The sequence below is a fragment of the Cololabis saira genome, chromosome 3, assembly GCF_033807715.1.
Source record: "Cololabis saira isolate AMF1-May2022 chromosome 3, fColSai1.1, whole genome shotgun sequence".
NCBI lineage: Eukaryota > Metazoa > Chordata > Actinopteri > Beloniformes > Belonidae > Cololabis > Cololabis saira.
The window spans coordinates 2,831,833-2,859,831 of NC_084589.1; the positions used below are offsets into that span (position 1 = coordinate 2,831,833).

Below are 27,999 nucleotides of genomic sequence, written 5' to 3' on the forward strand. Positions count from 1 at the left end.
CCAGCACCCTCTTTAATAATCATGTCTGCCTCACTCTGCTGCACCTCTCACTTTTGTACTTCCTTTTGTATAATTTTTTGTATTTTTTGTATAATTTGTCTGTTAAAATTGTATATAGGTTATACTTATACTTATTTTTATTCAGAACTATCCTTCTTTTATCACTACCTCAAACTGCTGCACCTTAAAATGTTAAAATGTTTATACTGTAGATAGTAATACCACATTTGTTTATTGTTTATTTGTTTATTGTTTATTTTTTTTACTACCAAAGAGCGAAATAACCGAATCAAATTCCTTGTTGGACAATGTTCGAACCTGGCCAATAAAGCTGATTCTGATTCTGATTCTGATTCTGATTAAAAATCAATCAGAATTTATTTACACATAGGTGTCAAAAGATGGTAAACGGAACACCCCAAATAATTCTGATGGCACACTACTTATTATAAAACAATTACCGTATTTTCGCGACCATTCGGCGCACCGTGTGGAAAGGCGCACCCTCATTTTTGTGTGTCATTTTTAGATTTAAAACATACATATGGCGCACCGACCCAAAAGGCGCAGTCTACAGAGCAGAGCTGCACACACGCGTGCCGCAAAACACGCCGGCCGGAAAACACACACACCCGCTGCAGAACGCACACACATGCAGAACGCACACACAAGCACACAAGCGCTTATTTAAAAAATAGAGCGGGAACAAAACCTCTGTTTCTGCATTAAAGAGCTCCGCTAATTCAGCTGCGCCAGTCCGAATTTCCTCGGTGTCAGTCACTTTCTGCACAACAGTAAATAAACTTGTCATACCCCGTTGTGCGGATCCTCCACCGCGCAGAGCCCGTCTCTCCCCAGCGGGGTGGAGCAGCGCGCGTCACAGCGGCTTTAACCGGGAATGTGACCTGTTCGGACAGGCTGGGACCGAAGCCATCCACCTGTATGGGAGCAGGGGCTCCCGGGGAAAGACCAGCGGCATTTCGGCCGGATCTGCCCCGGGGATGGTGCGCCCTGGCCCGGCAAACCCGCGGCGGGAGCCTGGCGGCTCCTGAGCGTCCCGGGTCCCGCGTCCCGGGTCCCGCGTCCCGGGTCCCGCGTCCCGGGTCCCGCGTCCCGGGTCCCGCGTCCCGGGTCCCGCGTCCCGGGTCCCGCGTCCCGCTCCGCGCTGGACCCGCTCCGCGCTGGACCGGGTCCGCTCCCCGCTCCGCTCCCTCGCGCTGGACCCGCTCACACACGCGCTGTCGGGGAGCCGGTACCGGGGTTTGTATCCGACAGGAGCTCCAGTCCGAATTTCCAGACCTGTCTCAGCCACCTGATCATCATCATCCCTTCATCCAGCCCCCCCTTTCCATTCGTCCTTATAATGACTCCGGCTGGAAACGTCTTATGCAAAGTTTTTCTTTTAAAAATCCCCATAGGTTTCTGTCCATCAGCTGCGCCGGGCCAGCACCACATAAACCAGTAAGTGTGTGTCGCGCCGCGAATACACACCCGCGCATGTCGGGATCCGGTACCGGGTTTGTAACCGACAGATTTGGCTGCAAATTTCGGAGGATGAAGCTGATCTGACCTGAGACAGACCCCAGAAATCTCTGCTCTTAAAGCGGCCGGGAACCAGGTCGATCGGACCGCTTTGGGAACCAGGAAGTCGGCTGCAGCAGCGACCATCACCGCGCTGCTGCAGCCGCTGCTTTAACCGGGGAATGTGGACGGTTCCGACATGCAAAACACACGCGCGCTGCAGAACAAGTGTGCTTATTTAAATAGAGCGGGAGCAAAACTTAGTTTGATTGTATTTTATTTCACTTTACACATCAAGCAAATCCTTAAAAGTCTTCATCATCTGTTTCGCATTAAACAGCTCAGTGGATGGTCTCATTCAGCTTCACCCGCCCCCTTCTCCCTTTACCGTTCTCATGGCCGGCCTTACATTACCGTAATTCAGGTAATAGACACGGCGCACCGTTTCTTAAGGCGCCCGGCACATTTAAAAAAAAAAAAAAAAAAAAAAGTTGCGCCTTATGGTCGCGAAAATACGGTAACTAGAAAAACAACAATCAATAAAAATGAAATGAAAGTTAAATGCATGGAATGAAAAAAAGAAATCAAAGCAATAATAAAAATGATATCACGAACATGTACGGTTTAAAATATTGTGGCTGCATAAATATGGCTGCGTTTTTTAAAGATGGCGGGACTGTAACCACGCCACGTGCAATTAGACCGGATGTTACTCCCGGTGGTTTAAACCGGGATCAACTGGCGAAGCGGCGCCACCAAATGAACAAATAACCGTAATATGCACACAGTAATTTCATTAAACATAAACTCAGGTCTACACCAGTGACAGATCGCCCAGACCGCAGCTCACGCGTCCTCGGGAGTCCGGACCTGAGGCTGCAGGCTCCGTCGCCTGCGGCTCGGTCCTGCAAAGGGGTTTCCTGACGGGGATCCTCAGTTTCTGCGGCCGCTCGGTCTCTCTCCTCTCCTAACTCCACAGAAAAAGTGAACAGTGTCTGGAGAAACCTCACACCGGCTCGCTCTGGTCCTGACCGCGTCCTCAGCACACCGCCTCGCTGCTCACGGGGGGCCGGTTCCTCCCTTCAGAACGTCGGCTCGTCCCGTGTTGTGTCGCCGGGCTGCGCGAGGGCCTCGAGGTCCAAAGGCTGGAGCTCCGGGCGGGTTTTGGCTCTCGGAGCGGTCGTCCTGAATGGAAGACGGGGCTCGGAGAAAAAGAAAGGAGTTAAGGCAGGGAGACAGAGTCCAGAGCGCAGCACTCTGGAATCGGACCTTGCGCCCGGTCAGTGCGGGCCTCGAGGGCTCCTTGAAACCCCCCCCCCACAGCTCTTAAAAGCTGCTGGACAGCAACGCGCGTCCCGGATCGTTGGCTGAAGAGAAGAGAAGAGAAAAGTCTCGGTGCAGCACGGAGTTTTGTATTTCCGCGCGCTGCGATGACGTCATCAGTGCCTCGCTCGGGATTGGGTGCGCGTCGCTCTCAGGCGCCGCCCCATCCCGCAAGGCATGCTGGGATTGTAGTTCATGGCACAGCGGCCATTTTTGGAGGCACATTACAGCCGATTTTCAGCTGAGCAGTTTCAAAGTTGAATATACACATTCACAAAATGTTCATATACGTTTATAAGTCCAGAGTTCACATGGGCATATGGGCGACCCCAACACAGGTGTGTACCGATTTTCGTGCATGTACGTCAAACCGTATTGTGGGGCTTGAGACACAAAGTTTTCTAGGGGGCGCTGTTGAGCCGTTAGGCCACGCCCATTAATGCAAACCATTAAATATAAAATCTTTCGCCAGGCCTGGCTTGGTGCAAAATTTGGTGACTTTTGGGGCACGTTTAGGTGGGCAAAAGGCCCTCATTTTCTCGGAAAAAGAAAGAAAGAATTCTTCCAGTGGGACATAGCCGGCTAAAATTCAGCTTAGAAACTTTGAAAGCTAAAGGCCCCTGACCTTTATCAGCCCTGAACTTGCGATGAAGATCTGGGGGAGTTTGCTCAGACGTGGTACGATCTTGGCTCGTGCGGATACAAAACAACGAACAACGAATCTGCCGGGCAACATTCAGTAAAACTAAAAGTATTCCTTATATGTCAGGAAAAAGTTCTGCATATAAAGTGAAAGCAGTTAATACAATGATCAATGATCCTTCACTCGCAGCGCATTCAATCAGCATTTTCCCTCCGTCTGCGCTGATCTGATTCCTAACCCGGTACAAGTGCCCTTGAATTAAATCACCGTTTATGAAAGTGTTTTTTAGTGTCAGACAACTGCTCTTGAGGTTCTTAATGATATTTCTGATCTGAAGGAGCACAACAGCTCTGCACTAACTTCTTTACATTTGGGTCTCCCATACTTATTTATCAGTGTCTTACTTTTAAAATCTTTCATTAGATACAGGACTGTCTCAGAAAATTAGAATATTGTGATAAAGTTCTTTATTTTCTGTAATGCAATTAAAAAAGCAAAAATGTCACACATTCTGGATTCATTACAAATCAACTGAAATATTGCAAGCCTTTTATTATTTTAATATTGCTGATTATGGTTTACAGTTTAAGATTAAGATTCCCAGAATATTCACATTTTTTGAGATAGGATATATGAGTTTTCTTAAACCGCCAGCTCCGACAACTTTACTCCGACTTTGCTTTACAGTTCATACTTTGACCACTTTTTTCCTGAAATGTCAACAATGTAATTGCTGTTCAGGAGGTAGAGTGATCATCGTCCAAGCAGACGGTTGCTGATTTGATCCCCAACCTTTCCAAAGTGTTTTTGGCAAGATCTTGAACCCCCACATAGTTTGTCCAGGTCATGCTGGAAAAAGAGGGTTTGTTAAGTGAATGTAATGTAAGCAGTGAATCAAGTTACTGTTTTCAACATGTCTGCTTTGTCTTTCTGCTTTCAGAACATGGATAAGATGCAGCTCCCGTCGGTGACGCTCATCGTGGGCTGCGGGGTGTCGTCGCTGACATTGCTGCTGCTCATCATCATTTACGTGTCAGTCTGGAGGTAGGGGAATACCGCTGGTTGTGAACAGCTGAGTTGTTTGGAATGCAAGTGTCACCATCACCACTGTTTCTCAACGCCCTGAGGGATATGCTGCTGGTGGAAATGCAAGGGAGTGGATAAGAATTGCAAACACACGTCAGAAAAATGAGGAGCACAATGGAAAGTAAAAAACGAAAGTAAATAGATGTAAATGAAAGCTTTATGGACAGTTTGAAGATTGGGGAAAGAGGCCACTAGGCCCAAAGATGTCGAGGCTGCCTGTGGACGAGGTTAACAGAAGGCCTCTTTTTTGACCTGGGAAATTTCAAGCGGCATTTGTGAACGAAGCTCTGTACTATAGAGGGTATGCATTGACGTGGCAAAAACAGCTGCAACTAGTGGATAAGACGGGATAACAGCTGATTATTGGCTTAAATTAAAGGCAGTTGGACTTGACAGGGACCCGTACAGTTACCCCAAGAACCAGTGGTCCATGGACATTAATATTTGGTACAGTTACCCCAAGAACCAGTGATCCATGGACATTAATATTTGGTACAGTTACCAAGAACCAGTGGTCCATGGACATTAATATTTGGTACAGTTACCAAGAACCAGTGGTCCATGGACATTAATATTTGGTACAGTTACCAAGAACCAGTGGTCCATGGACATTAATATTTGGTACAGTTACCAAGAACCAGTGGTCCATGGACATTAATATTTGGTACAGTTACCCCAAGAACCAGTGGTCCATGGACATTAATATTTTGTACAGTTACCCCAAGAACCAGTGGTCCATGGACATTAATATTTGGTACAGTTACCAAGAACCAGTGGTCCATGGACATTAATATTTGGTACAGTTACCCCAAGAACCAGTGGTCCATGGACATTAATATTTGGTACAGTTACCAAGAACCAGTGGTCCATGGACATTAATATTTGGTACAGTTACCAAGAACCAGTGGTTCATGGACATTAATATTTGGTACAGTTACCCCAAGAACCAGTGGTCCATGGACATTAATATTTGGCCACGAATCCAGTTTCCTGATATTTATATGTGGGTCAATCACGTGACGCCTATATTTTCCGAAAAACAGATTTTTTTTCAATTCAAAAAAGGTTTAAATGGATAAAACAAATACCAGATATATGAACTACCTGTCCCACATATGTACTCACTTGAATTTTACAAGAAATACTAGTTATTTGGGATTTTGTTGTTGTTTTAAGCGTCAAAATGTCATGTGGTGCGACCGTCCAACCAGGACTCTTGTTTTGAAAACTTTTTTTGCAATCACTCTAAATGTATTTAAATCGATCTTCTGCCCTATCTGGTATGATTTCCGAACTGTCTTGTAGTGTGTAAGATTTATACACATTTATATTTATATTTCCATCATAATATACAAACAAAGTTTAACTGATGTCCATTTTATGAAATATCATGTGACGCGACCATTAAAAAAACAACCATTTCTGTATAATACTGAAAACTTGTAAAAAAAAAGATGTCAAGATGTTAAGGAAATTAATGTATTTTAATATGAATCATGGTTGCACCACATGACCTTTTTTAAGGCTAGTGCCAATTCATCTTGACAAAAATCACTTAATTTAAAAGTTTTATATGAATTTATGTGTACACAACATTCTTAATGTTTGAACTACTGTAATAGATATTCTTTTTTTTATTATTTTAAAATCGACCTGTTGAAAATCCTTATTCGTCATTGACCCAGGTACTTTATTTCTACGCCGGGGAAATACACGGAGCAAAGCTTGAAGGCTTATAAAAGTCTCGACGCTTGGTCCGACTTCAAGGCAGGATTTGTTGTAGAAATTAAAGTGATGAGGACACAGAACTTTATGATTTGACCGTATAAGATATAAGAAATAGAGAAAAATAGAGAAACATATTTTCTCGTCAACAAAACAAATTAAAAAAATTTCAAATAACAAAATAACATATTTGAACCATTTTTCAGACAATAAAATAACAATAACAATAAAATGTAATGTAATGTATAAAAATGTAAAATATGTTTTGTTAATGAGAAAATATGTTTCTCTATTTTTCTTATTTTTGTGAGGGGGATATATATTGTTTTTCGGCACTACCTTGTTCTCTATAGCTGATATAACATGAATTACTCCTATGTGGGATCAATAAAGTTCTTATTTTTGCCATCTGAGAAAATTAAATATATTATATTTGGTGCCTAACTGTTTCCCAAGTATATTAGTGCGTGTGTGAATGAATAAATGAGACGTAAAACGTACATTTCTTTGTAGAAAGGCCCTTTATAGAAATAAGTCCATTTACTTGTATTAGTTTCCAGCGCAGTCTTGAACATCCAATATGGCGGCGACGTTGACGTACGGCTCAGCGCTCTATGGGGCGTCTACGTTTATATGTCTATGGGTGTCGGTGCACAGTGCAGCGCCGATTGGCTAGTCAGTAGGCGATGCAATGTGCTGATTGGCTCTCCAGAAACGCTTTGAAACCCGTGCCAAAGATCGCTGATTGGCTCTTATTATTGTAAAGTTTGTAGCTTTGTATTTCCAATGTTGCACACAGACGAGTTCATTCCACAGCTACAAAAATGTTCTACACATGCACAAAATATTTCCACAAGTACAAATATTTTTTGCACACGCACAAAATATTTCTATAAGTACAAATATTCTTTGCACATGCACAAAATATTTCTATAAGTACAAATATTTTTTGCACATGTACAAAATATTTCTCCAAGTACAAATATTTTTTGCACATGTACAAAATATTTCTACAAGTACAAATATTTTTTGCACATGTACAAAATATTTCTACAAGTACAAAAGTTTATTTACAGATACAAAATATTTATGGCTTTAATTTGAGCCCATACGTCTGCAGGATTCCAAACTCTAGTTAATGATGAGTTATTTGAGTCAATAACTCCTGCTACATCACGCCAAAGGGCGTCAGGTCCCGCAGAGAAGTCAGAATAACAGGAACTGGAACGGTGACAGATACAGCTCACTCTAATGACTCTAAAGACTCTAATGACTGATTCTGATTCTTTTGGTAAGTCACATGACCTGTAGAGGGAAAGGTGTTTAAAGTGTTTCTGCATTATGGGGGTTTGGGTGTGAGGAATGTGTTTCCAGTGTTCCAGTTTGAGGGGAATGGAGACACGGCTGCTGAATCACATCCTTTGGTTTCAGACAGAACCTGGAAGAGTTTCTCTGCTGTTCCTGCAGGTACATCCGGTCTGAGCGCTCCGTCATCCTCATCAACTTCTGCCTCTCCATCATCTCCTCCAACGCCCTGATCCTCATCGGACAGACCCAGACGCGGAACAAGGTCAGATCCGATCGGAAGCTCCGTCACATTGAGGGACCTCGGCGACGGAAGTGCTGGATATTCATGGATGTGGTTTCTTCTGTTCCTGCAGGTCCTCTGCACCCTGATCGCAGCGTTCCTTCACTTCTTCTTCCTGTCGTCGTTCTGCTGGGTGCTGACGGAGGCGTGGCAGTCGTACATGGCCGTGACCGGCCGCCTCAGGAACCGCATCATACGCAAGCGCTTCCTGTGTCTCGGCTGGGGTGAGTTTTATAGCAGCACAAGACAATCACAGAAAAAAACTATCGTGTCATGTACAGCCTAGTCATGGCCCTGGTCTTTTCTTATAGATTAGCTGCCAAATATAGCAACAACAACAAAACAAAGCTTAAGACAAAACAATCACAATAAATACACAAAATGAACAATATGCTTCTCTTGTTAAGATAAGTTACAGGCTTTAAAAGTAACAGGAAAAAAAATACATATATATATATATATATATATATATATATATATATATATATATATATATATATATATATATATAGGAAGGAAGGAGAGAGCAGGAGGAAAGAAGGAAGGAAATGAAAAAAGAGGGAAGGAAGGAAGGAAGCAAGGAAGGAAGGAAGGAAGGAAGGAAGGAAGGAAGGAAGGAAGGAAGGAAGGAAGGAAGGAAGGAAGGAAGGAAGGAAGGAAGGAAGGAAGGGAGGAAAGGAGGAAGGAAAGGAAGAAGGAAAGAGGAAGGGAAGAAGGAAGGAGAGAGCAGGAGGAAAGAAGGAAGGAAGGGAAAAAGGAAGGAAGGAAGGAAGGAAGGAAGGAAGGAAGGAAGGAAGGAAGGAAGGAAGGAAGGAAGGAAGGAAGGAAGGAAGGAATGGACAAAACAAGGAAGGAAGGAAGGAAGGAAAGAAGGAAGGAAGGAAGGAAGGAAGGAAGGAAGGAAGGAAGGGAGAAAAGAGGAAGGGAAGAAGGAAGGAGAGAGCAGGAGGAAAGAAGGAAGGAAGGGAAACATACATACACACCATACCCACAGTTAGTGATCAGTTTGGTTTTCTGTTCAGTCTGAGTTCTTGACATATTCAATAAAGGGCTTCCATTTACCTTCAAATACTTGCTGTTTGGCTTTCAGAATAAAAGTCATTCCTTCCAACGGTTGGCTTGATAACATTTGTTTTAACCATTGACTGGTACTTGGTTGATGGGTTCTTTTCCATAGTAGTGCAATACATTGTTTGGCATTTAACAAGCTTAAATCTATTTATCTTTTTCATATTTACTGAAGTTATGTTTCTCTGGATAAAGGCCCAGCAGGAAAAGTTTAGGATCCAATGATATTCATTTGGAAATTATCTTTTGGATGATGACTCTTCGCAATCGCAAACATCGCAACAATGCTTTTATTGGGCTTTTCCCCTCGTAGTCAGTACTGGAGTTGAGGGGGGATGAGGGGGGACGGCATCCCCCCCTGAAATAAAAACAGTCCAAATCATCCCCCCTGTAAAACTGCCATCCCTTATGTCATTTCATCAATGGATGTGGTTTTACTGCTATTTCAACATTTAGAGTCATCACCAGAAAAATAACACCAGAAAAATAACTTATTTGACAATTTTCACCTGTTTCAAGTAGATTTTCACTTGAAATAAGTAGAAAAATCTGCCAGTGGAACAAGATTTATCTTCTTATTACAAGCAAAAAAATCTTGTTCCACTGGCAGATTTTTCTACTTATTTCAAGTGAAAATCTACTTGAAACTGGTGAAAATTGTTGTTTTTTCCAGTGATGAGTCTTGTTTTAAGTGTAATGAGATTTCTTTTACTAAAATGAGACATTTTAACTAGAAATAAGACAAATATTCTTGTTAAGATTGTGAGTTTTTGCAGTGATGCATTTTACTTATCCTGTGAAGGACAGAGTCATATTGATAAGTTCAGAAAAGTGTTCTTATTGTTGTGTTTTGATGTATTTGATGTAAGCCCAGTGGATATTTAAAGCTTACAGAAGGCTGCATTTAACTGCTGCTATGTCATTCCTGCAGTATTTCTGCAGGTGTTTTGGTCACTGCTATTATTTGTAATATATTATATTATTTGTAATCAGCACAAATTATCTGTCCCCATATGATCAAATCCACCATCCCCCCTGATTGTTTTTTACAACTGGAGTACTGCTCGTAGTGTTCAGTAACTTGTGTTTGTTTCTCCGTAGGCCTCCCTGCTCTCGTGGTAGCCGTCTCCGTGGGATTCACCAAGGCAAAGGGATATGGAACACCCAGCTAGTGAGCATGTTTTATTATGGATCTATAATTGGGGAACCTCCTACTCTTTAAATATTAATGCTTGAATTTTACACATGGGCGGAGGATTATGTCTACAGCGTAATTAACCTCTCTTCCTATGTTTCATCTATATTTTACCATCTTGAAATCTTGTCATGCATAAACTCCTTTCACATCTTTCCATTCCTCCTTTTTACAACCCTCCACGTTCCTCCCTTTTTTCCTCAAACCTCCCCCTCCTTCACTTCTTCACATCGTTCCTCTCCACATCTGCATCCTTCTACTTCTGTCTCTAGCTGCTGGCTGTCTCTGGAAGGAGGTCTTCTCTATGCGTTTGTTGGACCGGCTGCAGCTGTGGTTTTGGTATTTTCTCTTCTTACATCTTTGTTTGTGGCCTGACGAAGGTTTACTGCTCGTTGAAGTCGCTCCATCATCTAACAGTCAGCATGCATCCATATGTGCAACTGTGAAGCCGCTTGTTTGTGACTGCATTCTACATTACCTTTTAGGAATTATATATATATATATATATATATATATATATATATATATATATATATATATATATATATATATATATATATATATATATATATATATATATATATATCTGTGTTAATACGTGTGTGTGATAAAACACAACATAAAAAATGTAATGGCAGTACTAATAGCCCTCAATATGATCATTAACATCAGTGTTCACATTTTTCTAAACATTTGATTTTTTTTATTGATTTGATTTGATTTATTTTATTTTTGTACATGTAAAAAAAAAAGAAACAACACTTCATGAGAAGTTTAAGAAAACAAAACAACAAAACGAAGGAAAGAAGGAAGGAAGGAAGGAAGGAAGGAAGGAAGGAAGGAAGGAAGGAAGGAAGGAAGGAAGGAAGGAAGGAAGGAAGGAAGGAAGGAAGGAAGGAAGGAAGGAAGGAAAGGAGAAAACAAGGAAATAATGTACGGGGGGAGGAAAGAAGGAAGGAAGGGATAAAATAAAGAAGGAAAGGAGTAAAGAAGGAAGGAGAATGAGGTCATTTTGACCCAAAGACAGTACGAGGGATAAGCTCTGTGGTTGAGAGAGTTGATTTGGCCAACAGACCTGGCCAGCGTGCAGCCATTGTTGACTTTCAATTCAATTTCAATTCAGTCATCCATCCATCCATCCATCCATCCATCCATCCATCCATCCATCCATCCATCCATCCATCCATCCATCCATCCATCCATCCATCCATTTCCCTCCACTTATCCGATGTCACGGGCACAGTAGCCTCAGCAGGGAAATCCGGGCTTCCCTTTCTCCGGCCACTCTGTCTAGCCCTGGATCTGGGGAGATCCCGAGGTGTTCCCAGGCCAGCGCAGTGATGCCGTCCCTCCACTGTGTCCTGGGTCTTCCCTGAGGTGTCCTCTCAAAAAACCTCACCAGGGAGACGTCCAGAAGGCGTCCTCATCAATTGCCAAAGCCAAGTCATCTGACACCCTGGACACCCTGGACACCCTGGACACCCTGGACACCCTGGACACCCTGGACACCCTGGACACCCTGGACACCCTGGAGACCCTGGACACCCTGGACACCCTGGACACCCTGGACACCCTGGACACCCTGGACACCCTGGACACCCTGGACACCCTGCGGAGGAACCTCATGTTCCTTACCCTCCTCTGCTTGTATCCGCGATCTCGTTCTTTCAGTTGCTACCGTTCCGGTTCTGCAAATATACTCCACTGGGATGTCCGTTTTTCAAATGCTGCGCCTGCATTTTGGTTTTGTGTCTTTAACCCTTGTGCTGTCTTCGGGTCAAGGAAGGAGGAAGAGAAGAAGGGAGGAAGGAAGGAAGGAAGGGAGGAAGGAAGGAAGGAAGGAAGGAAGGAAGGAAGGAAGGAAGGAAGGAAGGAAGGAAGGAAGGAAGGAAGGAAGGAAGGAAGGAAGGAAGGAAGGAAGGAAGGAAGGAAGGAAGGAGAGAGCAGGAGGAAAAAAGGAAGAAAGGAAGGAAGGAAGGAAGGAAGGAGAGAGCAGGAGGAAAGAAGGAAGGAAGGAAGGAAGGAAGGAAGGAAGGAAGGAAGGAAGGAAGGAAGGAAGGAAGGAAGGAAGGAAGGAAGGAAGGAAGGAGAGAGCAGGAGGAAAGGAGGAAGGAAGGAAAGAAGGAAGGAAGGAAGGAAGGAGAGAGCAAGAGGAAAGAAGGAAGGAAGGAAAGAAGGAAGGGAGAAGGAAGGAAAGAAGGAAGGAAGGAAGGAAGGAAGGAAGGAAAGAAGGAAGGAGAGAGCAGGAGGAAAGGAAGGAAGGAGAGAGCAGGAGGAAAGGAAGGAAGGAAATAAGGAAGGAAGGAAGGAAGGAAGGAAGGAAGGAAGGAAGGAAGGAAGGAAGGAAGGAAGGAAGGAAGGAAGGAGAGAGCAGGAGGAAAGAAGGAAGGAAGGAAGGAAGGAAGAAGGAAGGAAAGAAGGAAGGAAGGAAGGAAGGAGAGAGCAGGAGGAAGGAAGGAAGGAAGGAAGGAAGGAAGGAAGGAAGGAAGGAAGGAAGGAAGGAAGGAAGGAAGGAAGGAAGGAAGGAAGGAAGGAGAGAGCAGGAGGAAAGGAAGGAAGGAAGGAGAGAGCAGGAGGAAAGGAAGGAAGGACATAAGGAAGGAAGGAAGGAAGGAAGGAAGGAAAGAAAGGAGAAAAGAGGAAGGGAAGAAGGAAGGAGAGAGCAGGAGGAAAGAAGGAAGGAAGGAAGGAAGGAGAGAGCAGGAGGAAAGGAAGGAAGGAAGGAAGGAGAGAGCAAGAGGAAAGAAGGAAGGAAGGAAAGAAGGAAGGGAGAAGGAAGGAAGGAAGGAGAGAGCAGGAGGAAAGGAAGGAAGGAAGGAGAGTGCAGGAGGAAAGGAAGGAAGGAAATAAGGAAGGAAGGAAGGAAGGAAGGAAGGAAGGAAGGAAGGAAGGAAGGAAGGAAGGAAGGAAGGAAGGAAGGAAGGAAGGAAGGAAGGAAGGAAGGAAGGAAGGAAAGAAAGAAAAGAGGAAGGGAAGAAGGAAGGAGAGAGCAGGAGGAAAGAAGGAAGGAAGGAAGGAAGGAAGGAGAGAGCAGGAGGAAAGGAAGGAAGGAAGGAAGGAAGGAAGGAAGGAAGGAAGGAAGGAAGGAGAGAGCAGGAGGAAAGGAAGGAAGGAAGGAAGGGAGAAAAGAGGAAGGGAAGAAGGAAGGAGAGAGCAGGAGGAAAGAAGGAGAATTAGGTCATTTCGACCCAAAGACAGTACAAGGGTTAAGGACTGTAATATTTGGGTCTCAGGACACATTTGTCAGGCAGTTTCATCTTTCGTTTTGTTATTTGTTTTGAGAAAATTGTGACAAAATGGTAAATCCACCCAGGTCACTGCTGTTTCTGCTCAAGGACAAGCTCTTTTTTCCTCATCTTTAAGCACTGCTTTCTACACTTCATCCCTCCTCCTGTCCCTGTCTATTTTCTGTTTTACTCAGTCTTTACTCCGACTTCTCCCTCGGTCTCGCTTTTCCTCATTTATTTTGCTTCCTCTTGTGCTTCCAGCTCTTCCATTTTCCTTATTTACCTTATTATGCTTATTTCTTCTCTTTGCTCTTCTACATTTCTTGAGTTCCTACTCACTTCTTCTATGGCTCTTTACGTCTTCTGTCCCTCCTTTGTCCCCTCCTACTGTTCTCTTGCTCCCAGGCTTCCTGCTGTCTGTTTGCTTCATGTATTTTTTTTAATCAAATCACGTCTTGTCTTTAAAGTTCCCATATTCTGCCATTTTGGTGTCTGTTCATGTTGATCAGCACCCCAGTGCAGCGACTCAGAACCTCTCTGAGTCTGCTCGTCTTTTCCTTTGTGCTTTGGCGAGCACCGTCCTCCCGCTGCTCCTCGTTCCCCCTCCGTCATTAGTTCCTTTCTAAGCCCGTCAGACACATTACTGGCACAGTGACAATCAGACAATCAGAGGGAGTTTTTCTTTATTTTTATTGAATCATGTCTGAGCGGGGGATGGTGGTGATGGTAATCTGTTTACTGGACTTTTACAAGACCAATCTGTACATTAAGGGTACTTAAACACCTGTCCCATTTGGCGCAGTTGTTCCGAAACAGGGAGCGTTTCCCCCTAAAGATCGGTTGGTTTGGTACGTGTGAACACAGCAATCGCCCTCAGATGCAGGACAAAACAAGCGAGCCGAGATCTCTTAGGAGAAGTGGTCTCGGCTCGCTTCCATTCCAGACCTGGAGCGGTGCGTTTGGAGTGAGAACAGAATCCACACAGCACACAGAAACACCCAGAAATAAACTAGACACACCCGCTTACGATGCTCCATAGTTGTTGTTTTTCCCGGGGTACTGAAGAGGAAACTCCTTCCGCGTTCTTTTCTGACCAATGAGAGAACAGTTGGTTCACGCATGGCATTTGTTTTCTTTCTCTTCTTTGTTGTTTTCTTATATCAAGTTTGATGAATTCATCATGCGTCCTCTGATATGAGAATTGTAGGCGGCATTGTGCACAGACACAAACACGTAACACGTCACTGGTAAATGTTTGTTGAACTCACGTCACACAAACTCAAACACTGCACTTCACGTTCTCACTGACTACGTTTACATGCAGTCAAAATTGGGGTTACGGTCAATATTCCGGTTACTGAAACATTCGGAATAATCTGTTTCCATGCGTGATCAAACAGGGTTATCCCTGTATACATGGTGACTGTCACCATTAGGATATCTGGATCAAACCATCCATCCATCCATCCATCCATCCATCCATCCATCCATCCATCCATCCATCCATCCATCCATCCATCCATCCATCCATCCATCCATCCATCCATCCATCCATTGTCCGCTGCTACCGGTATCCGTTACCGGTTCGTGGGGCAGCAGTCTCAGCAGAGATGCCCAGACTTCCTTCACCCCAGACACTTCCTCCAGCTCTTCCTCCAGCTCTTCCTCCAGCTCTTCCTCCATTTCTTCCTCCATCTCTTCCTCCATCTCTTCCTCCAGCTCTTCTGAGGGGACTCCAAGGCATTCCCAGCACAGCCGAGAGACATAGTCTCTCCAGCGTGTCCTGGACTTCCCCGGGGTCTCCTCTCGGAGGGACATGCCTGGAACACCTCCCTAGGGAGGAGGGACATGCCTGGAACTCCTCCCTGGGGAGGAGGGACATGCCTGGAACAGCTCCCTAGGGAGGAGGGACATGCCTGGAACTCCTCCCTGGGGAGGAGGGACATGCCTGGAACAGCTCCCTAGGGAGGAGGGACATGCCTGGAACACCTCCCTAGGGAGGAGGGACATGCCTGGAACACCTCCCTAGGGAGGAGGGACATGCCTGGAACACCTCCCTAAGGAGGAGGGACATGCCTGGAACACCTCCCTAGGGAGGCGTCCAGGAGGATCTGGTACAGATGTCCAAGCCACCTCAGCTGACTCCTCTCAATGTGAAGGAGCAGCGGCTCGACTCCGAGCTCCTCCCGGGTGACCGAACTCCTCACCCTATCTCTAAGGGAGCGTCCAGCCACCCTGCAGAAGAAACTCATCTCTAAGGGAGCATCCAGCCACCCTGCGGAGGAAACTCATCTCTAAGGGAGCGTCCAGCCACCCTGCGGAGGAAACTCATCTCTAAGGGAGCGTCCAGCCACCGTGCGGAGGAAACTCATCTCGGCCGCTTGTATCCGCGATCTTGTCCTTTCGGTCACTACCCAAAGTTCATGACCATAGGTGAGGGTAGGTGCGTAGATTGACGGGTAAATCGAGAGCTTCGCCTTTCGACTCAGCTCCTTCTTCACCACAACGGTCCGGTACATCGACCGTATAACTCCGGACGCTGCACCGACCCGTCTGTCAGGACTTCTCCACCCACCCAGAGAAGGCACTCCACCCTTTCCCGATGGAGAACCATGGCCTCGGTCTTGGAGGTGCTGATTCTCATCCCTGCCGCGTCGCACTCGGCCTCAAACCGCCCCAGCACATGCTGAAGGTCCCGGTCCGATGAAGCCAACAGGACAACTGCTCGGGGGTCATGTTCTGGGTATGGGTCTCTGTAAAGCGTCTAGAGACAACTCTGTTGTATTAGACGCTATATAAATAAAATTGAATTGAATTGAAATTGAACAACGTCATCCGCAAAAAGCAGAGATGAAATCCTGAGGTTCCCAAACCGGTTCCCCTACGGCCCCTGGCTACACCTAGAAATCCTGGACTGGTGACAAAGGGCAGCCCTGCCGGAGTCCAACATGCATTGGGAACAAGTCTGACATGCTGCCGGCAATGCGAACCAAACTCCTGCTCCGATCATATATGGCACTTTTCCACTAGTACCTACTCAGCCCGACTCGGCTCGTCACGCATCGTCCGCCCGCTTTGTCCTCGTTTGTTTTTCCACAGCCAGGTGAGAAGTGGGCGGGTTGGGGTGAAGCTGCTGTGACGTACTTGATTGCGCAACCCCTTTGTTTGTGTCGGCGCTGATCAGAAAATCAGCTGGAGCCGCGAGCGTCTGAGAGTAAAACAGAGCTGTGGATCTGATCGTTCCTTATCGCCCGTCTACATCCCTTTTTTAATTCTCTCGTCAGCCACCAGGTTTATGAACATCTGCACCTCAGAGTTGGATCACCAAACAGACATTTGCGCTGTATAACAAAATCGCAGCGAGTCGCTCTGGCGCTGACTCCCGCTTCCTGATTCAAACGTCTGACGGCCCCGCCCCCCGACCAATCAGTGGCGTGTAGGGTGATGACGTCAGATAGAGTGCCGGCTCAGCCCGGTTAGAACTTCGGCAGAATGGTTACAGAAAAAGTATCTGCTTGGCACAGCTCCACCTGCCTCGGCCCGTAGTTGAAAAGCGCAAGACGGGGGCATGGCGGGTAGAAGCGTGCTGAGTAGGTACTAGTGGAAAAGCGCCAATAGAGACCGGACAGCCCTTAATAGAGGGCCCCGGACTCCATACTCACTGACCCCCCACAGAATGGCACGAGGGACACGGTCAAATGCCTTCTCCAGATCCACAAAGCACATGTAGACTGGTTGGGCAAATTCCCATGAACCCTTGAGCACCCTGCGGAGGGTGTAGAGCTGGTCCAGTGTTCCACGACCGGGACGAAAACCGCATTGTTCCTCCTGAATCCGAGGTTCAACTATCGGCCGTAATCTCCTCTCCAGTACCCTGGCGTAGACTTTCCCGGGGAGGCTGAGAAGTGTGATCCCCCTATAGTTGGAGCACTCTCCGGTCCCCGTTTTTAAAAAAGAGGGACCACCACCCCGGCTTCCCCCTTCTGAGGCGCCGAACGGTCTGCCAGAATTTCCTCGAGGCTGACCGAAAGTCTTCCTCCATGGCCTCACCGAACTTCTTCCTGTATCCAAGTTCAAAACAACAACAATAACAGCAGCACGGCGGATAATGAACAGTCCAGTAGAAGTGGTTTTGTTTCTCGGCCCTGTAGTTCTCATTTTTCAGCGTCTTCCAGCGGTGCTTGATCTGGTCTGGCGTTCGTACAAATCTTGCTTCGGGCAACGTTTCGCTCACCTTTTTGTAAATTTCGCTATCTCGGTTTTCTACCATCTACAAATGCAAAAATGTTCATATCTTTCATTACATTTATGAAGTGATTAGTCTCCTCCTGGTCTTGTGTTTCTCCATGTTTATAAGAACTTCCTGGACTCAAAAGACCAGGATTCCTTGTGAAAAGAACATGTGCAGAAAACAAATTCCTGTTCCTTTTGATGGGGATATCCCGTTAGGGTACATGACCAAATATTCGGGTTAGAAAAGGAGTAACCCAGTCATTTTCGGGTTTTTAAAAACTGGAATGTGAGCAAATTCTGGTTATTCAAAGGGGTTATTGGTGTTTACACGGCCGTGCAAAACCAGGTTATTGCTAATATTCTGGTTAGAAAAGGGTTATTGACTGCATGTAAATGTAGTCACTGTATCAGTGAATCATTTTGCTCTGCGAGTCTAGATGTAGTTCTCATCTGTGGTTCCTCCAGAGAAGCTTTGCACGCTCACATGGTTTCTGATTGGTTGAAATTCTGGAGGCTTGCCAGTGGCCAGGGCTAAAGACTCTCTTTTGGCAGTCAGACTCGCATGTTTTCAACATGCCAACACGACTATATTGTCATCATTTCATATAAATAAACTTAACAGTTCAAATCCTTTCAAGCATGTGGGACGACGATTCTCACTGTAAAATTGTATGAATAACTATGTTGTGCAACACGTAGGGGGCTGTTCCAGTTATCAAGAGTTATTAATAATTTTATTCAACAATTATTAATAATTAATAAAGTAGACTATTTATCAAATTGAATCATCAAAATGATCATAATCCTAATCGGGGCACCACCTGGATTTCCAGGAAAAATTATAACTTTTACAGCAGAAATCAGTCTCAGAAATAGATATTATTCCACCCGAACACAGTAAAGGGCTGTTATTACTGGTGAATAATGTTGAAGGCCTTACAGTTCGGCTATAGCTCTGTCAAACAGCCATTGTGACCAGAATTTGTATAAAACACAAAAAACTTCTCATTAAAATCAATCGGCATTTATTCACATCCAGGTGTTAAGCAGATGGAAAGGCGACACCATTGAATAAATCCTGATGGCAACTACGTTAAAACATAAAACACTCAACTAACAAGAAAAAATACAAGAATAACAATGAAGCTGCATGAATGAAAAGAAATCGAAAACAATAATAAAAACGATCATCTCTGTGGTTCAAAACAATTCAATTCAATTTTATTTATATAGCGTCTAATACAACAGAGTTGTCTCTAGACGCTTTACAGAGACCCATACCCAGAACATGACCCCCGAGCAGTTATTACATAAACAATGGCAGGTAAAAACTCCCCTAGTGGGAGAAAAACCTTACAACAACAACATGACTGCACGTGGCCGGCCAAAGATGGCTGCGGTATTTAAAGATGGCGGCTCCCTCGTCACGCCACGTGCAATCAGACTGGATGACCAACGCGTTTAAACCCTGAATAACTGGCGAAAAATGGCGCCACAAAATAAGCAAACAATGATGCCGGTAGCTGCTGGCGTTACACAGTAATATACATATTATTAAACGCAAATTTAGCTCTGAACCGCTCTAAATCACACTGATCACCCAGAACCATAAAACCTCACGCCTCCTCTGGGTCTCCGGATCTGGGACTGCGGGCTCTGTCGGGGGTGATCAGGTTTCTGCCGGGGTTTTCCCGGTGTGGGAGAGCTCCGTTGCAGCTCGGCTTCCCCATGCGGCTCAGCTCGGCTCAGTCCTGCGGGGATCTCACGGGCAGTTCGTTCCTGCAGGGGTTCTCTAGGAGCGCGCGGCCGCTCAGCTCTCTCTCCTGTTCCTACTTTGAAAAGAAAAGACAGTCCTGCAGCGTGCAACAGCCGGGTAGATCTCTCCGGATCTACGGAGCCTCTTGACGCGGCTTCCAGGTGCGGGACAGTCCACTGTAATTAGGGCCGCCCCCATTTCATCACCGAGGCGCGGGCTCACGGACGCGGGAGGATCTAGTTCTTGTGCTGATGTGGATGCGCTGCCGGAGGATCGGACCCTCCTGGGAAAAAGAGCTCAAACAGAGGAAAGTTATTAGGAGAGAGAGAGAGCCGGAGCTCCGGGGCCGCAGCTTCAGTGTGCGGATCCCCAGGCCAGTCTGGAGCGAGGGGATGCAGAGCAGGGAAGCCGGCCGCGGAGCAGCGCGTTGGGGAATTCTCCCCCCCTCCCGGGGGGCGGAGCCGGTCTTCCGACGTGCCTTTGGCCCGAGGCCACACTGGAACTGCTCAGGTGAAGGATCAGATCAGAAGAGGGTTAGTGGGAGCATGGAAGCCACAGCGGAGCAGCGCTCCGGGCAATCTTCTCCCCCCCTCCCGGGTGGAAGAGCCGGTCTCCCGACGTGCCTCTGGCACGGAACCAAGAGCTGACGAGCTGAGATGATGAAGAGGAAAGAGAGAGAAGCTGGGGGAGAAGCAGAGATTTTGTCCTCCGCGCGCTGCGGGACGTATCCAGCGCCAGGACAGTGATTGGACGCGTGCCGATTCAGGCGCCGCCCCCCCTTCCCCAAGGCACACTGGTCCTTGTAGTTTTTCAAGGCGGCCATTTTAGGAGGCACATTAAAGCTGATTTCGGGTTGAGCCGGCTTTAAAGTCAAATACACATATTCACGAAATGTTCATAAGCATTCATAAGTTCAGAGTTCACATGAGCACATGAACGGTAGCCCAACACTATAGTCAGAGCACCTTTACAATCCATCATTTGGGCTGTTTTTGTGCCTGTCATGCTCCATTTGACGGCTGCCACTAACGCTTGGTACGGTTGGGTGTGCAGGCCCAGTGTGTGCCGTGACTCAGCTCTGTGCATGCTGCCGTGATCACCCTGACATCATGAACATCATCACCACTGCCGTTAGCATCACCAGTAGTACTGCTGCATGTTGTGAAGTAACCAAAGTGCCTTTACTGTGCTCTAACTTTGTGCCTTTTTCTCTTCTGCAGGTTAACATGGTTATTGGGATTCTCGTTTTTAACAAACTGGTGTCCAAAGACGGCATTACTGATATGAAACTAAAGGAGCGGGCGGGGTATGCCTCATACCACACTTTTATTTGACACAGTGACCCATAACCAGCCGGATTGTTTGGGGGGGCGGGGGGGGGCTCGGGACCAGTGCAGTTATGGCTGAAACCATCCCTGGCCATCACTCCACACGCTGACTAATTGGCTGATGTTGATGCTTCCCTTTGAACAGGAAGGTGAAGCGTTTCAACAATGTGACCAAACAAATCTAAAACACGAAACCAAAAGCAAACGTAAGGGTCCCATCTGGCCTTTGCCTCATGAAACAACTTCTGATTGAGGAGGCATATCCAGGAAGGACAAAGGGATGCGTGGATGCGGTCTAGTTATTGGTCCTGCTCAGAATGAGCAAGATGATGACTCATTTCATTGCTTTGTTTTTCATTTCAAATGTGCCGCATTCTCTGAGAGCCGCTCTTTGTTTGCAGGTGTTGCTTTTGTTGTGACGCTGAGTAAATCCATCCGTCTTCCTTCTGCTGTCTGCTGTCGGTTGTAAAGGGAAGCAGGGCTTTAAGGGGGGAAAAAAGGGCATTTTACGACTTGGTCGGTTCTTCTCTCGCTCCAACCATCATTCCTTTGATTTACGTTTGTTCGTTCGTTCGTTCGTTCGTTCGTTCGTTCGTTCGTTCGTTCGTTCGTTTACGATTTACTAAAACATTAACATAGACTCATGCACGTGATGTCCAGAGCAAAAACCAAGATGTAGTAAATGATAGTTTTCTTTAAACTGAGAATGAATTATCACATTTAAAACCCCAGTTACCAAAGAGTCGGGGGGCTGTGTAAAATGAAAATACATGACTTATAAATCTCATAAACTCGTATTTTAGTCACAACACAACATAGAAAACATATCAAATGTTGACAGTAAGACATTTGACCTTTTTCTTGCAAAATAGGAGCTTTTGATTTTTGATTTTAACCCTTGTGCTGTCTTTGGGTCAAGGAAGGAGGAAGAGAAAAAGGGAGGAAAGAAGGAAGGAAAAAGGAGGAGGACATTTTGACTTTTTTCTCAACATTTCGACTTTTTTCTCGACATTTCGACTTTTTTCTCAAGATTGTACTTCAACATTAATCTTGACATTTCAACTTTTTTCTCGATATTTCGACTTTTTTCTCGAAGTGCATAATGACGAAGAAATCTCCCCCCAGTTATAGCTAACATAGAAACATGCAGCATGTGTTGCCTTCATTCTAAGGCTTATACAAGACTTTTAATTTTTTGCGGCTCCAAACATATTTTTTTTTTTGTGTTTTTGGTCGAAAATGGCTCTTTCAACATTTTGGGTTGCCGACCGCTGCATTAGTGGAAAAGAACCAAACCGAGGCAAGTCCAGTCGGGCTGAGTAGGTACTAGTGGACAAGCACCAGAAGTGCTTGATAAGGGCAAACATGTAGAACTGACCACATAGTCACACATCGCCACGACGCCATGGCTTAGTTGGAGATGAGTCCAGCTGCTGAACTTTTCTGCCTGCAGTCCAGACTTTTTACCAGCTGAAAACATCTGAAGAATTGTGAAACAGAAGATGTTGGACAGATGAGCAGACTGACGTTTCTGGACTGCTGGTGGGAGGCGACGGGACACTACATGGGAGGAAACATCACCCTCCCAAACTTAACATTTGACATGTTTTCTATGTTCTGCTTTTAATAGAATATAGTTTTCAAAACCACGACGTCCTGTCTGGTCTGTATTCCAGACAGTGTCCCGACCTTTGGTAGCAGGGTTGTGGGTGAACAAGGCCTTTCTTGAGAGATCTGGTCGTTTTGACTTTTATCAAAGAAACACTCAGGCATTTTGGTAAAAGCAGGATTTAAGCTTTTTGTTGTTGCGATTCTGAGAGACATAGGGAATACTGGTAGCCTCTGGAAATAAACCCAAGAGAAAATACAGTTTTGAAAATTGTTTAGAAATGGTTTTAGAACACCTTCCAGATACATTCTCTGGGTCAGTTGTATGTGTCTTTCCTGTTTGGCATTGTGTTAACACACAACTGAATGCAAACTGCCAAAACATTCTAGAGGTCTGCACACAGTACTGGAGTTGAGGGGGGATGAGGGGGGACGGCCCCCTGAAATAAAAACGGTCCAAATCATCCCCCTGTAAAACTGCCATCCCTCCTTTCCATCCCTTATGTCATTTCATCAATGAATGTGGTTTTACTGCTATTTCAACATTTAGAGTCATCACCAGATAAATAACACCAGAAAAATAACTTATTTGACAATTTTCACCTGTTTCAAGTAAATTTTCACTTGAAATGAAGGAAAGGAAAAAAAAAAATTCTACTTATTTCAAGTGAAAATCTACTTGAAACAGGTGAAAATTGTTGTTTTTTCCAGTGATGAGTCTTGTTTTAAGTGTAATGAGATTTTTTTACTAAAATTAGACATTTTAACTAGAAATAAGACAAATATTCTTGTTAAGATTTAGAGTTTTTGCAGTGATCCATTTTACTTATCCTGTGAAGGACAGAGTCATATTGATAAGTTCAGAAAAGTGTTTTTTATTGTTGTGTTTTGATGTATTTGATGTAAGCCCAGTGGATATTTAAAGCTTACAGAAGGCTGCATTTAACTGCTGCTATGTCATTCCTGCAGTATTTCTGCAGGTGTTTTGGTCACTGCTATTATTTGTAATATATTATATTATTTGTAATCAGCACAAATTATCTGTCCCCGTATGATAAAATCCTCCATCCCCCCTGATTTTTTTTTTACAACTCGAGTACTGTCTGCACATCTACTGAGGATCAGTTCCTCATGGGCTGATGATTAGCAGCACCATCTTTAACCCTGGTACTGTCTTTGGGTCAAAATGACCTCATTCTCCTTCCTTCTTTCCTCCTGCTCCTTCCTTCCTTCCTTCCTTCCTTCCTTCCTTCCTTCCTTCCTTCCTTCCTTCCTTCCTTCCTTCCTTCCTTCCTTCCTTCCTTCCTTCTTTCCTCCTCCTCTCGCCTTCCTTCTTCCCTTCCTCTTTTCTCCCTTCCTTACTCCCTTCCTTCCTTCCTTCCTTCCTTCCTTCCTTCCTTCCTTCCTTCCTTCCTTCCTTCCTTCCTTCCTTCCTTCCTTCCTTCCTTCCTTCCTTCCTTCCTTCTTTTCTCCATTCTTTCCTTCTTTCCGCCCTTCCTTCCTTCTTTTTTCCCTTCCTTCCTTCTTTCCTCCCGTCTTTCCTTCCATCCTTCTTTTCTCCTTTCCTTCCTTCTTTTCTTTCTTCCTTCCTTCCTTCTTTTCTTCCTTCCTTTTTCTTCTCTTCCTCCTTCCTTGACCTGAAGACAGCACAAGGGTTAAATGGGGGGTGCTTGATATTGCGCAACTTTTTTTCTCTTTTTGCTTGAATTTTCATGGAAAAAAAAGTTAAATTGTGCTGTGAGTGTGAGGTTGTAATTTGCCTACCGAACTGTCGGAGTGTTCCTGTCAATCATGTGCATGACTGCAGGTCGGGGGTTGATAAATGCGTGGGGATTTTAGCTCAAGCCCTGCTCCCCTTTACTCTGCTTCTGTTCCGTCTCCATCTGCATTGTTGCTGCAGTCACATGTTGTTTTTTTCTCTCTCTGAAAATGTTTGCCTTCTTCTCCGATGATCTCTCTGTTGGACTGTGCTCGTTCTGCTGTCTGAAAGGTCGTGTTTGAGTTGGCACAGATCCCCTCTCTCTCACTCAGGGCTCTCCAATCAGGAACACTTCAGTCTCAGCAGGCCCCTCCCACCTCGTCAGTGATTGGGTAAAAAATATCTGCCCATCCCACTCTCTCCTCTTAACGTACGGCCGTCGGCCCCGGCCCTCCCAAAACTGGCTGAATCCTCAAGCAAACCGCCCTGTCCTCTCCTCTATTTCACTGCTTATATCTTGCAGTTGCTTCTTCCTGCTCTCGGCCAGTAGAGAATAACAAGAGATTCATTTACAGTTTGTGTAACACTCTTTGACAAGCGTTGACATATTTCCAATAATGCCTTATAGCTGCAGAACAGTAGTATTAATGCTTTCCAGCTAACTGGGATGTTGTGTGCTTATTTAAAGTGTGTATGGAGTGACTGATGTAGAAACTTCAATTTTCAATTCAATTTTATTTATATAGCGTCTAATACAACAGATGTTGTCTCTAGAGGCTTTCCAGAGATCCAGAACATGAACATAAATATAATTATAAATATAATTATAATCCCCCCAAGCAATTATAACATAAACATAAACAATGGCAGGTAAAAACTCCCATAGTGGGAGAAAAGCCTTAAGCCAAACAGTGGCAAGGAAAAACTCCCCTTTAGGAGGGAAGAAACCTTGAGCAGGACCAGGCTCATAAGGGGGGACCCTCCTGCCGAAGGCCAGAGTGGGGGAGTCAGGGACCTCAGCAGCACACAGCAGGCAGGTGGAAGCAGCAGCGGGACAGAAACATGCAAACTGTCTGAACTTAAGACTTCAGTTTCAAATTATAGACCAGGTAGTAGGGATGGGAATCGAGAATCGGTTCTTGTTCAGAACCAGTTCCCAGTGTTTCCATTCCTTGGAATCGTTTAGGAAATTTTTCAAACGATTCCCTTTTCGATTCCAGTGGGAACGAACAACATCGTCACGTACGTTGCATAAGTCAGCAGTCAATAGTAAACATGGCGCCCAAGTGATCAAACGCTCGACAGTCCGGTAACATTTCAGTAAAAAAGACGACAACAAGACAACTTGCAATACTTGCCAAGTGAAGATTTCATCAAAGGGAGGAAATACTACCAACATTCAAAAACATTATGGCACACAGCAGCAATAACAATCAATGAATGACGTGTTTTCGATCCACTCCGGACTAACGTCTGTACTTCTCAACCCAGCAGCAACGTTAGCATGTCCTTGGCTAATAAAACTGCTGGTAACTATTTAACTAACGAACACTGCCTATCAGATTAGAACCATTTGCCTCATTGTTGTCCTTTTCTTCCCCAAATGAGAACCGATAAGGGAATCGATAAAGAACCGAATCGTTAAGTAGCATCGAAAATGGAATTGGAATCATAAAAATCGTATCACTTCCCACCTTGGTATTTCACTACCAGGTAGTGAAATAGATTTATGTTTATTAACTTCATAAATGTAAAAGATTCTGTTAAGAATGTTCTAAGATATTTGTGGACCAATTTCTATCCAATGCCGTGTGAAACGAGCAGTCTCTAAAACTGGGAGGGAAAACTAGATGGTAAGGACAAAAAAAACGGAATTTCTGAAATAACCTAAAAGCTAGACATAAGCTTGGATTCACCTGCATCTTCTGTCAGAGACTGATGTGTAAAGGACCCAGAATGCAGCAGTTATAGAGGGAATGCATTGATGTCACTTCCCCATTGGACCAGCCCCCTTACTGGCACTAAAAACAGCTGCAACTAGTGGAGAAGACGGGATAACAGCTGATTATCGGCTCAAATTAAAGGCAGTTGGACTTGACAGTGACCCGTACAGTTACCCCAAGAACCAGTGGTCCATGGACATTAATATTTGGTACAGTTACCAAGAACCAGTGGTCCATGGACATTAATATTTGGTACAGTTACCCCAAGAACCAGTGGTCCATGGACATTAATATTTGGTACAGTTACCAAGAACCAGTGGTCCATGGACATTAATATTTGGTACAGTTACCCCAAGAACCAGTGGTCCATGGACATTAATATTTGGTACAGTTACCAAGAACCAGTGGTCCATGGACATTAATATTTGGTACAGTTACCAAGAACCAGTAGTCCATGGACATTAATATTTGGTACAGTTACCAAGAACCAGTGGTCCATGGACATTAATATTTGGTACAGTTACCCCAAGAACCAGTGGTCCATGGACATTAATATTTGGTACAGTTACCAAGAACCAGTGGTCCATGGACATTAATATTTGGTACAGTTACCCCAAGAACCAGTGGTCCATGGACATTAATATTTGGTACAGTTACCCCAAGAACCAGTGGTCCATGGACATTAATATTTGGTACAGTTACCAAGAACCAGTGGTCCATGGACATTAATATTTGGTACAGTTACCAAGAACCAGTGGTCCATGGACATTAATATTTGGTACAGTTACCAAGAACCAGTGGTCCATGGACATTAATATTTGGTACAGTTACCAAGAACCAGTGGTCCATGGACATTAATATTTGGTACAGTTACCAAGAACCAGTGGTCCATGGACATTAATATTTGGTACAGTTACCAAGAACCAGTGGTCCATGGACATTAATATTTGGTACAGTTACCAAGAACCAGTGGTCCATGAACATTAATATTTGGTACAGTTACCAAGAACCAGTGGTCCATGGACATTAATATTTGGCGACAAATCCAGTTTCCTGATATTTATATGTTCTTAATTTCTACGCCGGGGAAATACACGAAGCAAAGCATGAAGGCTTACTAAAGTCTTGATGCTTGGTACGACTTCAAGGCAGGATTTATTGGTGAAATTAAAGTGATGAAGACACCGAACTTTATGATTTGACCGTTTAACATTAGCTACCCAAAAATCCAACATTACCTGATACAAAATGGGAACCACAAATCCACGTTTCGGTGTCTGGAATCCAGTTGTTTCTGTGAATTGCATCGATCCATTTGTCTCTCTTAAGCTTATTTTTCGTCAGTCTGTAACGATAACTCTGATTTCTTGCTAAATCTATGAGTACAGTCAATCACACAACAGCTCTTTCCCATTTTAGATGTTTCCAGTTGCTCAAACTGAAAATTTACGCTGCCACTCAGTCTTTCTACCACTCAATCTTTCTGCCACTCAGTCTTTCTGACACTCAGTCTTTCTGACAATCAGTCTTTCTGCCACTCAGTCTTTCTGTCACTCAGTCTTTCTGACACTTAGTGGGCGTAACCCGCTGTGAAGTCGCATCTGGTCACACCTCTATTAGCATGATCCAGAGTTGTTGCCATGGATGGATATCTGAAGAGAACTAAAATCAAGCATAGAACTGGAGCAGCAGATAGGAGAACAGCAACGCTGGTAATGACGTAGGGTTCATGACGTTCAGGATGACAACGGACTAGCGAGGGAGGACAGAGCAGCAGGACTGTAGTCTACTCTCAGTAACAAGTATCCAGGTTTGGACTCGTGTACCAGATTGTTCCAGCAAGCTCCACCTTTGAGAATGCGCTAGGCCCACACAACTCTAAGAATATGGTAGGAAATGTATGTAGCGATAGCTGCTATCTCCATAAATCAAGCACAGTTTTGATATTGGCCTAGCTACATTCCTGCCTGGAAGAGCTTCAAACTCCAGTCGTTTGACCACAACAGTGGTACTTTCAAGTTTCAACCTGAATGTGTGAGCGTTCCTCTTCACCCAT

The 27,999-nt window shown here is 44.8% G+C and overlaps 1 protein-coding gene across 5 annotated transcripts in view; it reads left to right on the top strand.

Moving 5' to 3' along the window:
* The window catches only part of adgrb1a (adhesion G protein-coupled receptor B1a), a 316,728-nt gene that overhangs the window by 235,284 nt on the left and 53,445 nt on the right, over nt 1-27,999 (top strand). For all 5 annotated transcript variants that reach the window (XM_061715322.1, XM_061715330.1, XM_061715326.1 and 2 more), the window contains 6 exons: nt 4,428-4,531; nt 7,766-7,868; nt 7,960-8,110; nt 10,056-10,125; nt 10,422-10,488; nt 20,586-20,671. In XM_061715322.1, coding sequence (XP_061571306.1) covers nt 4,428-4,531; nt 7,766-7,868; nt 7,960-8,110; nt 10,056-10,125; nt 10,422-10,488; nt 20,586-20,671 — 581 coding nt within the window. The remainder of the gene's footprint in view (nt 1-4,427; nt 4,532-7,765; nt 7,869-7,959; nt 8,111-10,055; nt 10,126-10,421; nt 10,489-20,585; nt 20,672-27,999) is intronic.